Source organism: Sceloporus undulatus, chromosome 3 (assembly GCF_019175285.1).
Source record: "Sceloporus undulatus isolate JIND9_A2432 ecotype Alabama chromosome 3, SceUnd_v1.1, whole genome shotgun sequence".
NCBI classification, from domain to species: Eukaryota; Metazoa; Chordata; class Lepidosauria; order Squamata; family Phrynosomatidae; genus Sceloporus; species Sceloporus undulatus.
Genome location: NC_056524.1, coordinates 30,688,622 through 30,705,284, shown reverse-complemented (window position 1 = coordinate 30,705,284; position 16,663 = coordinate 30,688,622). Strand labels below are relative to the sequence as shown.

Sequence of the window (16,663 nt, the reverse complement as noted above, 5' to 3'; positions counted from 1 at the left end):
ACACTGCAGAATGAATGCAGTTTAACGCTGCTTTAACTGTCAAGGCTCCATACTACAGAATCCTGGGATTGATAGTTTGTTGACATTCTCTCTGACAGAGAATGCTATCTGTGTCATTGTTCTGTGCCTTCAAGTTTTTTCCGATTTATGACAACCATAAGATGAACCTATCAGGAGGTTTTCTTGGTAAGTTTCTTCAGAGGGGGTTTGCCATTTAATCAGAAAAATGGTTTTTTTTTGGCAAGTTTGCCATTGCCTCCCTCTGAGGCTGGGAATATATAACTATGGGCTAGTTATATATGAGCTGGGATTTGAACCCTGGTCTGCAAATCCAAAGGTTCCATAGCATGGTGCCATGACAGTTAAAGCAGTGTCAAAGTGCATTAATTCTGCAGTGTAGATGCAGCCTAGGAAGCACAAAAGTTCAGATTGATGATGGTGGGGGGGGGGGGGGGAGGAAGATTCCTCAGCTTATCCACTTCACAGTCCCTGATAGGGCAGGCTCTGCCATGAGGCAAAGTGAAGCAGGTGACTCAGGCAGCTGATTTTGTGTTGGTGTGGAAGAGTAGCAAGTTTCCTGGGTGTACTTCTGGGTGCATTTCTTTATTGTCTCGATCCCTTCATGGGTAATATTATTGCCTGTTCCTGTAGGTGAAAAAGTGAGGCAGGTGCCTCAGGCAATTGAATTGTGGTGTTATCAAAGTTTGTACTGTGTTTAATTTAGGATTATTGTTGTTGTGATTGCATCACGTCCTCTTTATTCTTACTCTGGTTTTGAGTGATCAGGAGGGAAGATATATTTGTACATTTTTTTGTGTTTGGGGAGTTGGTCTCAGGTGCCAAAATAAATTTAATGTCCTCAGGTAATGTTCTGTCTCAGATCTCAAAATGTCAGCCCCAGCCCTAGCGCTTGGTTAAGCAGTCTCTTCTTACTGCCTGGCTATTTTGAGAAGAGGGCTGTTGGGAGAAACATAAACCACCCCCAAACTGAACCTTCCAGAGCATCTTGCTAAAAAAATCCTACTTGTACCCACATTTGTTTTGCCTTTGAATCAGAAACTGGCAGTCTCTTTCTAAAGACCAGGTTTGTCCTCTGCTTTTTGAACCTTAATACGTTGGCATTCAGAGTGGAAGGATGAAAAATGACCTTCTAAGAGTGCATATTTAGGAATCTGGAGAGAGATCTCATGCTTTATGCTTGCATGTGTCCACACCAGGCTGATTTCTGTTGCTGTTATGCTGTTGTTGTTGGAAAGATTTTCCCCCCTCCTCCTTTTGTTTTGTTCCTTATTGGCTGGGGCCCATGGTGAAGTACTGCCTCCTGAGCAACAACAATAGACAGTCAAGGAACTGAGTAACAAGCAGTGGCAGGCTAGGAGCTGGTGTGCTTCTTCTGATCAGAGTGGTTAAGAAAGGAAGAGAAGGTCAGTGACAGGTGATGGACAATAGACTCTTATTTGCTGGAGAATTGTGCCAGAGCTGGTAACAGGTGGGGCACAATAATGAGAGATCAGTTATCCATGATTGTAACTGGTAAACAGTGGCGCTCTCAGCAAAACCATTATGAGAGCTAATGATTGACAGCACCATTGGCAGGTCCCCTAATAAGAAGTGGGAGGAAAGGAATTAAAAGATATATACTGAACCTAGTTTGGGTCTGTCCATTTGGGTGTGTATGAAGTGGTACATATTTGACACACACACGACTCTTTAGCTTCATGCAATGTGTGACTCTCCCTCATCTCACACTTCCTTGTGATATGGGGAGGAGCTGTTTCCAGAGTTATTGACTCATCTCTGTTTCCTAACTGGGGTTAACCTATGGTATTTTTTCTGCCTGAGGCAGAACAGCAAAGGGCAGTCCCCTCACTGATAAACATCACAATGCATTGTGCTCTTGTACATATACACAACTGGCTTTAAAAGAACATTTTATTTTAGATGAGTAGGCAGAGCAAATGTAATGCACACTACTGTGTCTCCTGCCACTTCTTCCTCTAGGGCTGAAGATATGGAGCCTTCAAATCCAAAGAGCTGTGTTCTTTGTTATAATGTACAGAATGTCTCATGGGTTTGTTTGTGCATTCTTTGTCTCCTTCCATTTTCCCCCTTGTATCATCTCTCTCTCTCTCTCTCTCTTTCTCTCTCTATATGTACAGTACTTTCAAGTTGCCTGTTGTCTTGAATCTCATAGGGTTTTCTTTGGCAAGAAATACTCAGAGGTGGTTCCTTGCCAGTTCCTTCCTCTGAAATATACCCACAAAGAATTACTTCTGCAGACTGATCCTGTCTGTATCATACAGTGTGACTGGGGCAACTGTCTCACTTTGTTTAATAGCAGAGTCAGCTCTTCTCCAGAAGCTGTGTATCCAAATTTTGTGTTCATGTGCTTATTTTCTAGAAAGATTCCAGAAAACAAAGTGGTTGAAAGTTCCACCTCTGCAATCCCAGATGTATGAGAAGAAAGGTTTCTCTGTCCATGCTCATGGATGTAGGCTAAAAAATTAATAAATTATTTCATCAGGGAGTGAACCCTTGCTCTGAAAACAAAATTGGCAGCTTGTAATACTTAGCCCCGAAAGGGTTGTGCAGGTCTTTAGAATAGAGCTTGGAAAAGTTACACTTTGGAGTGGAGTTTCCAGAATCCATGAGAGACATGGGAACTTTCCATGCTATGCAGGGGACGCTGAAACCAATGAGTAACCTTTTCAGGCTTTGTTTAGGAAGCTGCCCTGTCCTTTTCCATCTAGTTACATGCCTCAGTAAGGGTCCTTCTAATGGCAGCAGATGGCTTTCACGTGAATGCATCAATAAATTTGCTCTGGCTTTCAGGAAAAGCTCTAATAGAGGTATCCAAGGTGCTGACCCTCTTTTGGGAATAGGATTCTTTTAAAATTAAGACTATAACCTGGAGTGGATTTACCACCCACTGACTTGAAAGCCAGTTGCTGCCATGAATCTTTCCCATCACCAACAGCTTCATCACTTTTTAAACTTTAGATGCTAGGGTTCAACTTGGCACCTGCTTCATAAAAACTCCTGGCCTGTGAAAACTCATAAAACTGTAACAGAATATTGGTACATCATACAGTTTGCCCTCCCTATTGGTAGATTTAACCATCAATGGATGACAAGCCCCTGTTTTTGTTAATGGCGGTGTGTGCATTAAAATAAATGGGACTTGAGCATGCATGGATTTTCATATCTGCGGGGGGTCCAGAACAGATCCCCGCAAATACGGAGGTCCAACTGTACTTAACCATAATATGTCTGGTGTAGGTAAGATCTTTGTAACCCATTTGCTATACACAGAAGAGGTCTCTATAATGTTGCAAACTGGCAGTAACTCTAATGAAGCCAATTGCATGAAATGAATTTTGAAATGTCTAGAAATGAAGGCTTTGCTTTCTCTTCCACTGCTTTCAGTGATACATACTTTGATTTACAATTTGAGGTGTTACAGAGGAAAAACTTCAACTTTAATTTGGATAGCAACTTTCCCAAAAATCCAATTGAGGCAATGTAACTGATGATGTATTGGCTGAAGACATTAACGACCTTAATAAGGAATAAGACTTTGGTCAGCAGGATTGTTGTGCTTTGATATTTGTTATAGCATCAATATATAGAGATCAGCAACAATTTGATAAAGTGCCTGAAAATGATTTATTTGGTATAATTATGCAAGAAGGTTTTAATGCAGGGCAATTGTTCTTTGGCACAGACCGAGACGACCTAAGTAGTGGACTGATACATGTGAAATAGTGCAGCGACTGTGTGGGAAGAATGGAGGAGAGAAATAAGAGGGATGGGATGGACAATGCAGGTAGAAACAGTGCCAAAAAGTTGCAATGTGTGGTGCTGTTGACTCCCTTTGGTTTTTTAAAATATATATTTTGGCCTCCTTCGCAATTGTCAGCCATCATGTAGCCACTGGACATGCTATTCAGTCCTCGCTGGACTGTATTCTATGGTGTGATTGTGTGTGTTCCCTTAGCTTTCCTCCTCCCTCACCTTAGGATTGTTTTGTACTTCTGCAAACATTTGGGGTACAGATACAAAGAATACTTGCAAATGATCTCATTTGGATCAGAAAGATTGTTTCAACACACCAAGAAACACTGCTGAAAAATTGGGCAACCACTTGGATTGTTCTCATTTTGTTATATTCTTTTGTGATATATTCTTGTGTTATATTCTTATATTCTAGCTTCCCCTGATCCATGCTTCTCACATTCCATGTTCCTATGTGCAGCTTTGAACTTTTCCTTTCAACTCTGAGCTGAATGTCCTTTTGGCTTGAGTCCAATTGTGTCATTAGCTACAGTGCTACTCATGCGTCCCGAACACGCTGCAGAAATAATCCAGTTTGAGACAGCTTTAACTGCCCTGGCTCAATACTAGGGAATTCTGGAAACTAGTTTTGTGAGACATTTAGCCGTCTCTGTCAGAGAGCTCTGGTGCCACAACAAATTACAATTTCCAGTGTGAAGTCGAAGGCTTTCATGGCCGGCATCCATGGTTTTTTGGGCTATGTGGCCATGTTCTAGAAGATTTTCTTCCTGACGTTTCACCAGCATCTGTGGCTGGCATCTTCAGAGAATGCTTTGCATGGAAAAAGTTGGGTGTATACATACTGTGTGAGCCTGGGAATGCAGGAGTGATTTGCATGTGTATTGTTCTGTGCTGATGGCTGGCCTCAGGCTGGGAGGCTAATGCAAAAGAGGATTAATGTCTGCTAATTAGTGATCATTATCTGCTGGGGAAGCCCCTGACTCTGAGTGGTTTTCCATTTGCATTTGCTGAGTCCTTATTTTGCTATTCCTCAGGACTGGTAGTCAAATTTTGTTCACTTTAAGGGTTTCTTCTTTCTGGTTGAAATTATCCAGATGTTTGTGGATTTCAGTGGCTTCCCTGTGCATCATGACATGGTAGTGGTTGGCATGGTCCAGAATTTCAGTGTTTTCAAACAGTATTTTATGCCCAGGATGGTTTGTGGCATGTTCTGCTACTGCTGATTTTTCTCAATGGCCCAAGTTTCCCTAGCACTGAGCCAAGGCCATTAAAGTGGTCTCAAAGTGGATTATTTCTGCAGTGTGCTTTGAACCATAGTTATCCTCTGCTTTTCTCCAGTAGCTTGTTGAGTGCCATCTGACCTGGAACTCTCATGTTCTAGCTCTATTTCTTGTTTCATTTTGAATTGGCTCAAAATAGGATTTTCATGGTAAAAGGCATTCAGAAATCATTTACCAGTGTCACCTCTTGCGCAGATCTAACCAACATTAGCTATGGTGCCACTACCATTTTCTCTGAGGAATTCTCTGCCAGTGTTAACTCCAATTACTGTTGCTGTCCAGTAGCTATTTGGCACATATAGTCTGGCTCTTAAGTAAAAACCTATCTGACATCACATGGGAGACCCTACTAGCAGACTGCTACTATCAGCACAGTCTCTTGCTTTTACAGGAGCATTCATTTCCACCATCATGCAAAGGTAGTGTCATGGTAAAAAGCAGTAGAAGTGCACTGGACATAATTCTGTTCCACTGAAATTGTTGGAACATGAACTTGATTAACTTTGCCCAGAAGATGCCTCATATAAACAGCATTCCTATTTACCACTTCTCATAACGTATTTTGAAGACTGATCCTTATGCTTTTAAAAGCTATACATTTATTTATACAGTAAAACAATTCTGTTTGGCTTGTGTTATTTTAAATCTTTCTGAAGAAAAAGAAGTAAAAATTATACAAGATATGTATTTCCCATGAAAAGTTAGAAAGGCATAGAACTCAGTGGGATTTACTCCCAGACAAGAGCATAAGATTATAGTCTCAGATGCTTGTTTAGAAGCTTCCCCTTTCATTGCTGAGCCATTTAAAATGAAGCTAGACATTCTCTTAACTGCACTGGAGTGAATGTATCTTTTTTCAGCTTGAAAGTAAGTATGGGGGTTCCATCCTGTATCAAGCCCATTACATGTAAGTAGGGGAGAAGTCATGGTTTGTATGTTTGTTTGAGGAATAATACTACCCACTAGACTATCCCCTCCCAAGATATTTTCCCAGCCATATGCTACCTCCATCCTTCATTAGTGCCAATGTTCTTGTGCATTTGGCACACCATGCAGTTTAACCCTCTGCAAACATGGGATTAGATAAAGGACATATTGTGGATGTTGTAAGATTTGCAACTCCCATAATCCCTAGCCAGCGGTGAGAGCTGCTACAAATATTCATTCCTAAAGCTACAAAAGAAGATAAGCATCTTCTTCACATTTTTACCAAGCTAAAAACAAAAACCATCTTGGTTCTTTTTATCATTCATTTAAGAGGTTTACTGGCACAAGGCACTTGTGATAAAGCATACATTTCATGTTCAGATGTGTCTTGGGAACAACAAAATGGATAAAGCAATTAAGCAAAATGCTCATTCTGCATTTGAAAGAGAAAAGTGGGGTGTATAGCGTGTTTTTGAATCCAATGGATACTGAATACAAAATTAATAAATTAATAAATTTTGTACTATAATATAATATTTAGGCAATGAATAGGATCTGTCCCTGAATTAATGGAAATGTTTGGCAAATAATACAAAGTGTGTGTTTCATGTGTATGTGTAGATTATCCATCTTTATAAATTTCCTTACAGGGACACAGTAAATATTTTTGTCATGGGCTTCTTGAACCTGTTGGGCTAACTTTGCAGTTGTGAACATAAAATGAGACTCAAGCCCTGCCTAGTCTAGTGTTCTGTTCTCACAATGGCTAGACGTTTCCTTATGTGAAGCCCACAAGTAGGGCATGAGTGCAGTGGCACTCTTTCACTCCCTTTTCATGAGCAACTGATATTGAGAAACATACTGCTCTTGATACTAGAGATCATTTAGAGCAGTGCTATTCAATGCTCAGCAAGGAGTGCCCTTCTGCAGGCTATTGGCTACTGATCTGTGGTGAATTTCCAGGAAAGAAACAATTATATTCATTGGACACAAATTTAGTGCTGATCTTCGACACACTGAAAAAGAATACTTTCTGGTCTCCCACATGATATAGAGCAATTTTAGTTTGTAAACATTGACAGAATTATCTTCTATCTATTTATGAAATCCATGAAAGTTGTTTAACATTGTGGATTTCACATCACTAAGTAGTACCAGGTTCCTTAGTCTGATTATGCGCTGTATGAAATATTTTACTTTCTTCTTTTCTTTTTGTCTGTCCATGTTGGGAATATTGGGTCTTCCTTGAGAATTGTTAGAAACTCAGGAAGGAGAAGCAAGATTAACTTTAGTCTTGCTAGCAAAGTTCCCCACAGCAAAAGAGTGAGCAAGCAGGAAAAATAGTTTAACTAGCTCCACACCTTTCTCCCAGCCCCCAGTGTCCCCAATAAAAACACACAGTCACTTGGTTAAAAGTGAAAAAGAAAAAATAAGTTTACTTACAAAATCATGTGTATAAACAGGTACACAGGCACAGCTTCATGTTGCAGGAAAATTCAGGTAGAAAAAAACAGTCTCCATGCATCTCAAAGGAAAGTTGGTCCCTTAGCATGCATCCATCTTCACAAAGGACATGCTGATGAACTGGTCAGCAAGTTAGTAATGGCGATTTGGTCTGTGTCTTCTTCACCCAGAACAAAGGTAATTAAGTGTCCTCATGGTAAACAGAAAGTTAGGAGGGGGGAGTGAGAAGGAGTTTATTAGTGGGGCAATAAAACCATAGACATGCATTACTAGAAAGTCTTACCAGGCAAACCATAGACATGCATTACTAGAAAGTCTTAGCATGCGAAGTTGCTATATGCCAACAGTCCAACACATCCATTTCAACTTTATTGGATAATCCCAGGTCCTAGTGTTGTGATAGACAAAGGAAAAGTCTGAAATAATTAATCATATACTGTATGTTACATACCTAAGACTCCCAGGTGTTAAGAAGTAACACTTATCTTGGACTTCTAGCAGCAATCCAGCACAGACTGAAGTTGCAAATTTTTTGTGGAAAAAGTTGAAGAAATGATTTTTTACATTCTTTGGATAAAAAGGAGTAATGAAAGCTCATGGTTTGAAACTAACAGTGCTAAAAAAAGATACCACGGTGTGTGTGTGTGTGTGCGCGTGCATGCTTCACAAAGAGAAAATGAATGAATGTAGGAACATTCTGTAGATTATTTTAAGCACTTAAAAAAAAAGACCTTGGATGAACAACATTATTAAGGTTCTATTTTAATATCCAGTTCAATTAGTCATTTTGGTGCTGAATTCACAGGCAGGATACGTCGGGCCAACCCCATCATATTCTGCCTTCAGATCCAGCCTGTTCCTGCTTCTGGCACTTTTCTGGTCTGACAGAGTGATGGGCAGGTGTTCAGATGCCTGCCTGCTGCCATGCTGTGGAGGCTCTGCAGCTTACTCACCCACTGCTGCCATTATTGTTCTCCACGAAAACCCCTGCAGCAGCACTTATGGTGACAGTATCATGGAGATTTCATGTCACACTTCTTCAGAGGGAGTTTGTCATTCCCATCCTCTGAGACTGAGAGAGTATGGTGGGTTACAAACCGCCAAAAAATACGTATGGAATACGTATTAGGGTTAGGAAGGGGCGGTGCTTCCGCACCCCCCCTAACCCTAGTACGTATTCCATATGTACAACATGGCGGCGCCCCTTCCACATGGGGGCCGCCATGTTTACGTTGTGGACGCATAGCGTCCAGACGTGTCGCGGCGCTAATGACGTCACGAGTGCGCCAGCTGCGCCTCGCGACGTCATTAGGGCGCCGCAGAAAGAAGCCCCATTTTGGAGCTTCTTTTTTGCTCCGCAAGGGAGCCGCGCAGTGTGGCTGCGACGGCTCCCTTACGGAGCAAGTGGCGGCGGCGGCAGACCGCCTCAAAGCGGCGGTCTATAACCTGCCTATGACTTGTCCAAGGTTATCTCAATGGGTTTACGTGGCTGAGCAGGGATTCGAACCCTTGTCTCCAAAGTCATAGTCTAATGCTAAAACCACTACACCAAGTTGGCTCCCACTTTAGTACCAAATGTTGGTTTAGCTACAGTGAGCATGCCTATCTAGCCATTTGCGGCTAGACATTCACGGATTGGAGCTCCCATGGATTTCATCACTCCATATTAGCCAATGCGCTGCATGCCTGTAGACATGTCACTGCCCATTAATTAATGTGTGTGTGTGTGGGGGGGGTGGAATCAATCTCTCTCCTGGATAGGAAGGACCCACTGTAATTCATTTTAACTTATTTTATAAGCACTTTTGCATCTCATATTGGGAGAAAGGTTGGCTATAAATCAACTAAATAAATAATAGATGCCCCCTTGTAATTCAGCTCAAGCAATAGCATGTCTTGGGCAAGCCTGTCTTCTGATCTGAACCCAGAGATGCGTTCTTATGAGAAGGCCCTTGTGCTGTATTGATGCTTCTAGTAATTGAATAGCATCACACCTATCTTACAAATCCAAAGTACTCCACTGGAATGCAGGGACACCTTGTCACATTATAAGACTGGTTTTGTTATAGGACACATGATAGAGTGATTAGGAGGGTGAAAAAGACTAATATTACAGTGGAAAACAAAACAAAACACTCTCAAAATCTACATACGAGATGGGTGTTTTGCTCTTTTCACATCAGACTTTTGTAGCTCCAGAGTTATTGAATTTTTTGTATGCTAGTTTATGAATTAACACTTTCCATTCCATTTTCTGTGGAAGAAAAATCACTTTAAAAAAGAAAATTTTTTTGAAACAGAATCCATCTTGCTGAAAACTAAAAGGAAAGGCTGTGAAAGGCCCAGTCTATATGCGCAATAAGACTAGAGCTTAGAAAATATACTTTTTAAAAAATCAGAACCCCTGCCAATGCTAGCCAAGGGATACTGGGAGTTGCAGTACAAAAATATATTTTCTTGAACTCTAGACAGGATGATAATGAGAGGTTGGCCTAACAGGGCCCCCAATAGGGCCTACCACTAATTCCCTCCTCATTTTCATGTCCCATGATTAGGTCTACCATAGGACATTTGCTGAGAGCCAGCCTGGAACAGTGGTTTGAGTAGTTGGATTAAGACTCTGGAGACCAGGGCTCAATTCCCATCTTAGCCCAAACCCAAGGTGACCTTGGGAAAGGCACATGTTCTCAGCCTCAGGGGAAGGCAGTGTCAATCCTCCTCTGAACAAATCTTGCCAAGAAAAGGTGGAAATGACTTGAAGGCACACAACAACAAACAACAGGACATTTGCTGTCCAAGGTAAAGATCAAGATGACAGTCCTCTCATTCCATGTACAAAGCTGGATTGGCAGTTGGTCTTTCTCCAGTATTTACAAGGAGACAGCATCTTTCACCATACCAGAAGATGGGGATAGAATTCAGGACTTTCCTACACAATGATTCAGATGAGACATGTTGCCCTATCAAATAATTTCCAGTGACCCCCATCAGGAGACTACTCCCTACTCAGCCACTGATCCCCAAAAGCCAGTTACTGCCAGCTGGGCCTAGACCTAGAACCCCGTTCACAATGCTGAAGCCTGACTGACATTGGCTAGTTTTTTCCCCTCCACAGTGCATCTAGAGCAGTGTTTCCCAAACATCCAGATGTCTTGGATGTCAGCTCCCAGAATTCTTAACTGTTGGCTAGGCTAGTTGGGGCCTCTAGGAGTTAAATTCCCAAATATCTGGAGAACAAAAATTTGGGAAATGCTGATATAGAGCCTAGCACAGTGTGTCTCTGAAGGAACACTTTGACTGCATCTAAACTGCAGAATTTATGCAGTTTCACACCACTTTAACTGTCATGGCTCAGTGCTGTGGAATTCTGTAGTTTTGTGAGGTATTTTGCTTTTTCTGTCAGTGAGCTCTGGTGCTGTAACCAACTAATCCCAGGATTCCACAGGATGGAGCTATGACAGTTAAAATTGACATCAAACTGCATTAACTTTGCAGTCTGATCCAGCCTATCTCAGGTTTACAAGGGCATTGTGGCCGAATTAAAATGGTAGGTTCCGCAAGGAGCGCTCTGTGGCTTAACTAGCTTTTCCTCTCACTGCTGCTTTGGCTACCGGTGCACTTGCTTGCCCAGTACCAAGATATGTTGTGTGGAGGTAGGGTTGCCATAACCCGGCTGCACCCGTGTATTTCCCGATTTTGGGAGCCCCGGGCCCCTCCCGGCACGGGTGCAGCCCAAAAACCGGGACCCCCCCGGTTGCATCCGAGTTGCTGCGGCCTGCAGGGCCTTGCTGCCCTCCTCCTCCTCCTCGGGGAGGCGGGGAGGAAGAGGAGGGCAGCGAGGCCTTCCTGGGGTGGAGGAGGCGCCTCCCCGCACGCCCGCACCACCCTCCTCCTCCGCCCCCTCGCCCCCAGGCTTCGCGCCCGCCTGCATGGAGGAGGCGAAGATGGACGGAGCCAGCGCCTCTTGCGCGCGGGCGCGCGGGGAGGAGGAGAAGAGGAGGCGGGGAGGGTGGCGCGCCCGCGCCTTTGCCTCCCTGCGCGGCCGTGCCACTCACCTCCTCCTCCTCCGCCCCCTCTTCTCCAGGCCGCGCGGCTGCGTGGAGGAGGCGAAGCTGGAGGCGGTTCGCCTCCTGCTCGCAGCTGCGCACCACCCTCCTCCTCCGCCCCGTCCACCCCAGCCCCCAGGCGAATGGAGGTGGAGGAGGAGGGGGAGGAAAAGGAGGACGGGAAGGAAGTGGTGAGTGAGTGGCCAGAAAGGCCTCAAGGTGGGTTTTTTTTTGGGGGGGGGGTGCTTTTAATGCTAACAAGTCTCCCTTACTTTGACAGTGATAGTGTGGTGGTGATGATGATGATGTGAAGATATGAGTGGGTCAGCTTGAGAGGCATGCACGCACTGTTTCAGAAGCCGAGAGAATGTGACTTTCCAAAGTGCCTTTTCTATGTGGTTTTGGTTCTGAGGCCTGGTCAATGTAAATTGCTGTGATTTTTACAAACTCATGCGCAGTGAAGAAAAACCAAAGTCCCTTGACACATACTTCTGAGAAGTACACTTGGTGCAAGAACGGTGAAACCACCTTGACATGTTCAATATGCATAGCCATGTTAAACCATGCTAAGTGTTAAACCCAAGGGGTTTGGTTATGGAATAAGCCTCTGATGCAAGAGGCCATGTTCAGTAAAGCCATGTGAAATGCCCAAATGTGCTGTCGTGTGTGTTTTGGAATGGAGGTCGGGGGTGTTTTCATAGAATCATAGAATCGTAGAGTTGGAAGAGACCACTAGGGCCATCCAGTCCAACCCCCTGCCATGCAGGAAATCCAAATCGAAGCATCCCTGACAGATGACCATCCAGCCTCTGTTTAAAGACCTCCAAGGAAGGAGACTCTATCACCCTCCGAGGGAGTGCATTCCACTGTCGAACAGCCCTTACTGTCAGGAAGTTCCTCCTAATGTTCAGGTGGAATCTTTTTTCCTGTAGCTTGCATCCATTGTTCTTTCCCAATGATACTGTTGCTTGATGGCCATCTATCAGAAGCTTTTGGCAAACAAACTGCTTTATCACACTATGGGGCAAACAGGATTTAAACGAAAGTTAAATGAGAGTTAAACAGGAAAGGTTGTGTGATAAACATCAGGCATTCCCTGTTTAACTCTTGTTTAAATCCTGTTTGCCACCTAGTGTGATAAAGCAGAAAGATGTAGTAACAGTGATGATGGGAGCTTGGATTACTTTTGACAGTGGGAGAAACATTACCATGTTCTTTGTAGAATTAGTCCAGTTTGCTGTGAGTTTCTTAGCTGATAATAAATTGATAACTGGAAATTTTACTTGACAAGCTGTCAAGTTTCTAGAAGATGCACCTCATTAAAAATCAAACAGCCAGTTCTTCCCTCAAACTTGGGTTACAGGGTGTGTAACATATAATTGTATAGAATATGCAAGGAGTAGGAGCTCAATTACCTGGGCCATTTCAGCCTTTTAGAAAAGGCAGTCATCCATGTCAAGTAACTCTTGTCTGCAAATGTCAAGCATATGACAAATTAGCCTAAGGGAATCATCCACACCCAACACTGCTCAAACTTCCTTTCCCCCACTGCCAATAGAAGTGCTGCCGGCTCATAAATGGTAGAACAGACAGGGATATAACAATAAACAATGGTTGCATTTGGATGTAACAATAAACAATGGGTTATTGTTACATGAATGAGTCTTGGACTTGTACGCTCATTCTCCATTATCTTCCAGCATGGAAGCAGGGAGAAGCTGGGAAACTTTTGCTTCCATTCTCAGTTAGCCGCAGTGTAGTATTGTATAGAGCTTGAAAGTAACTTTTTAATAATAGTTTTTCCCCGTAGTGAGTTATTTTCGGGATTAATGAGTGGGGTGACCACATTTTTTATGCAGCAATATTGGCTTGGGGAAGAAGTCTGCAACATTTTCTAATTCTTATTTAGGGGCTGGAGGAAATGTATTGTGTTTTTCCTTAATTTTCTATAAGGTGACCAGAGGTCTAGTTTTGGGAAGGAAAAGTGATGCACGCTTTCTTCTGGAAGCGTAGCTGGTGGCACTGCTGTCCTGGTGATTATTTTCAAATAAAAGCAAGTAGCAGGGTGCTGTGATGACCTATAGCACTGGACCCTAATTTGACAGTTAAAGAATAGACAACCTACTACCTTTGTCCACTCATTAATTAAGATAACAGACAAATATGCCTTCCTTAGCCCTGCAAGCTGACAAGTGTAGTTTATTACTAATGAGCAACATAAGACATTACTCCTTTTCATTAATAGTGTAACAACTTTGAAAATATACTATAAAATTAACGGAATTAATCACTTTTATAAAGTAACATACCAAGCTCTAGTCTTTTGTCTGAACCCCAAGCTGTGGTCAATCTTAACTATGGCATCCTGAAACAAGGTAGCTTCATAAACTAGAGTTTAAAGTTGGCTTGTTTCAATATAACATACTTAAGACTAACCACAGTTTGTACTGATTGGTCCAAATCTTTCTCTATCTTTGGATATAGTTCCCTCCAACCTGATAAGAAACTTATCAAGCTTGCCCTTAAAATTTGATACAAATGTTTTGAGATCTGAAAAGCTCTGAAGTCTTAAGTATTAAATTTGCTGCATTATATAAATGATCCAGCGAGTCTTCAGGTGGTGCACTCTCATACTGTGGAAGGGCAGGAAGAAAAACAGTCCCCCCCTTCCTTGTAAAATGGATGCTGTTATTGGATTATAACTATACAGAAAAATATGTAGAGGCATGGTATGTCACTTGGACAGTTGTGCTTGGACAATTGTTTAATTCTGAAATATCTTTCCAACTTTCATTTTGAAAATTCATGTATCATTGTGTTCAAAGAGTCTACTAAGAGTTCAGCCATGTAACTATAAATCTGTCATCTGACTTTTAATTAAAGCAGAGACAATTGATTCCTAAAGTAAAGTGAAGCAAAGAGTAACAGCATATCAGAGAGACACATAGTAAGATCCATGCTACCTGAATTGAAAAATATATACACAGCTAAAGCATTTCTGAGGGATGGCAATCTAACGTCTGTTTAAAGACATTCACAGGAGAGTTCACCACCTTCCAATGCAGTCTGTTCCAGTGTCAGACAGCTCAAATGGTCAGCAAACTGTAATGTTTAGGTGGAATTTCTTTTCTTATAATTTGAATCCATTGGTTCATGGTCTACTCTCTGGAGCAGCAGAAAACACGTTTGCTCCATCTTCTGCTTCAGATATTTAAAAATGCTGATAATATCAGTCTCACTCTTCTCTTTTCCAGGCTGTCTGCATCCAGATGTGTAGACATTTCTGACAGGTTTTCAGAACTTTTACCTTCATATTTACCCTCCTCTGGGTTCCAACTTGCCACTCTTCTTCATAAACCACAGTTCCCAGAATTGGATATCATATTCCAGTTCAGTTCTGACCAAATGAGAATAGGGTGGTTCTATTACTCCCCGTGATTTGGACACTTGATTTGGATCCAGTCTGGATTTGCATTATCTTTTTGTTTTGTTTTTTGCTTCCACGTCACATTTTAGGTTCTTCTTTAGCTTCTGGTCTACTAAGACCTCTAGATCCTTTTCATGTATATTGTTCTGAAGTCAGGTGTCTCCTATCCTATATTTGTGCATTTCATTTTTTCTGCATAAATGTAGTACCTTATCTTTGTTCCAGTAGAAATTTTATTATTTTTGTCTGAGCTGTCCAGTCTGTTAAGGCCATTCTGAAACCTGATTGTGTCCTTTGTCTATCTCTCCTTATTTGGTGTCATCTGCAAATGCTGTAAACACACACTCTATTCCATTTTGCAAGTCATTTTTTTTTGTTTCAATATTCTTTATTTAGAATTGATATAAAATCAATTTTAATACTTCTTCTGTTAATATTAAGATTTATGCCAGTTGTTTTTGTTTTTTTTATTGGTTTTAGCACTTCAACGCATAAAATTAAGTTGAATTTATGGGCATCTGGTGGGCTTCCCATGGGCCTTTTGTGTGATCTATGACTGGTCTTTAGATGTTCTCATTCTGTACTCTGTATGTTCTAGCTGCTCAGCAATTGTGGCCATCATTGGTTCTTCTGACCTCTCAGTGGCTTTCAATATCATTGACCATGGTATCCTTCTGAGCCTTCTTTCTGGGATGGGGCTTGGAGGTACTGTTCTACAATAGCTCTATATTTTCTTGAATGGGTTCTCTTAGAGGGTGGTGCTGAGGGATTCCTGATTGACCCCTTGGCAATTGGTCTATGGGGTCTCTCAAGGATCAGTTTTGTCCCCCATGCTTTTAAACATCTACATCAAGTTTTTAATATGTAATGTTTTTTAACTGCTTTTAATTGCTTTTTAAACTTTATATCTACATTTTAATGCTTTTATATTAATTTAAACTTGTATCGTTTTAAATTTTTGTTAGCTACCTTGAGTCCTTATTTTGGAAGATGATGATGATACAGTAATCCATTAGTACAACTTCTTTCTTCTCTTTCTCTTCCTCCAAAGACTTAATCACTTTCCAAGGTAGTCTTTTCCTCTGTTGAACAAATCTCATCTTCAGGAAATCCTTCTTACTGTTTAGTCAAAATGTCTTTCCTTCTAATTTGAATCCATTCATTCACATCTTGACCTACGGAGCTGCAAAAAACAAGCTTATTCTACATAAAGTTTTTTGAATATTTTCTCCTCCTTCCCATCTTCTTCTATATTTATATAATTTCTTACCTCAGTTTGAAAAAATGACCTTCAAAAGAGTGTCTATGCTTGAGAAGGGCACCTTTTAACAGCAAACATTCTTTTGAAATTTTATCCCCTATACTTTGTATGGTTTGCTACTTATCCATTCTGGTCATCCAAGGAAATGGTCATATCTTTTGCTTTTATGCTAATAATATATGCTTCCAACCTGCAAGTGCTGTGTTAAATATTAATAAAATGGAAATGGTGCCTACAAACAAGCTACACTGTTGTACTACAAAAAAAATCCCTATCAGTGGAAGATGAGATATTACAATAGAATGTAACATGGTAGCATCTTGAGTTGAATAGTAGGTCTATAGGACTTTTTGTGAACATCATTTTGATGCTACATCAGTGTTTGGGGTGGAATGTAAGAGGTAGCTACTGAGCTGATGTTGCCTGAGGCACTGTGCTGAAAAGCAAGTCAGGATGTCAGACA

At 41.6% G+C, this 16,663-nt stretch overlaps 1 protein-coding gene across 1 annotated transcript in view; it reads left to right on the top strand.

Annotated features, from left to right (window-relative positions):
* Positions 1-16,663, top strand: part of ATP8A2 (ATPase phospholipid transporting 8A2) — a 500,148-nt gene that overhangs the window by 60,543 nt on the left and 422,942 nt on the right. Inside the window, exon 3 of the mRNA XM_042457059.1 lies at positions 2,402-2,453. Within this exon, the coding sequence (XP_042312993.1) occupies positions 2,402-2,453 (52 nt within the window). The remainder of the gene's footprint in view (positions 1-2,401; positions 2,454-16,663) is intronic.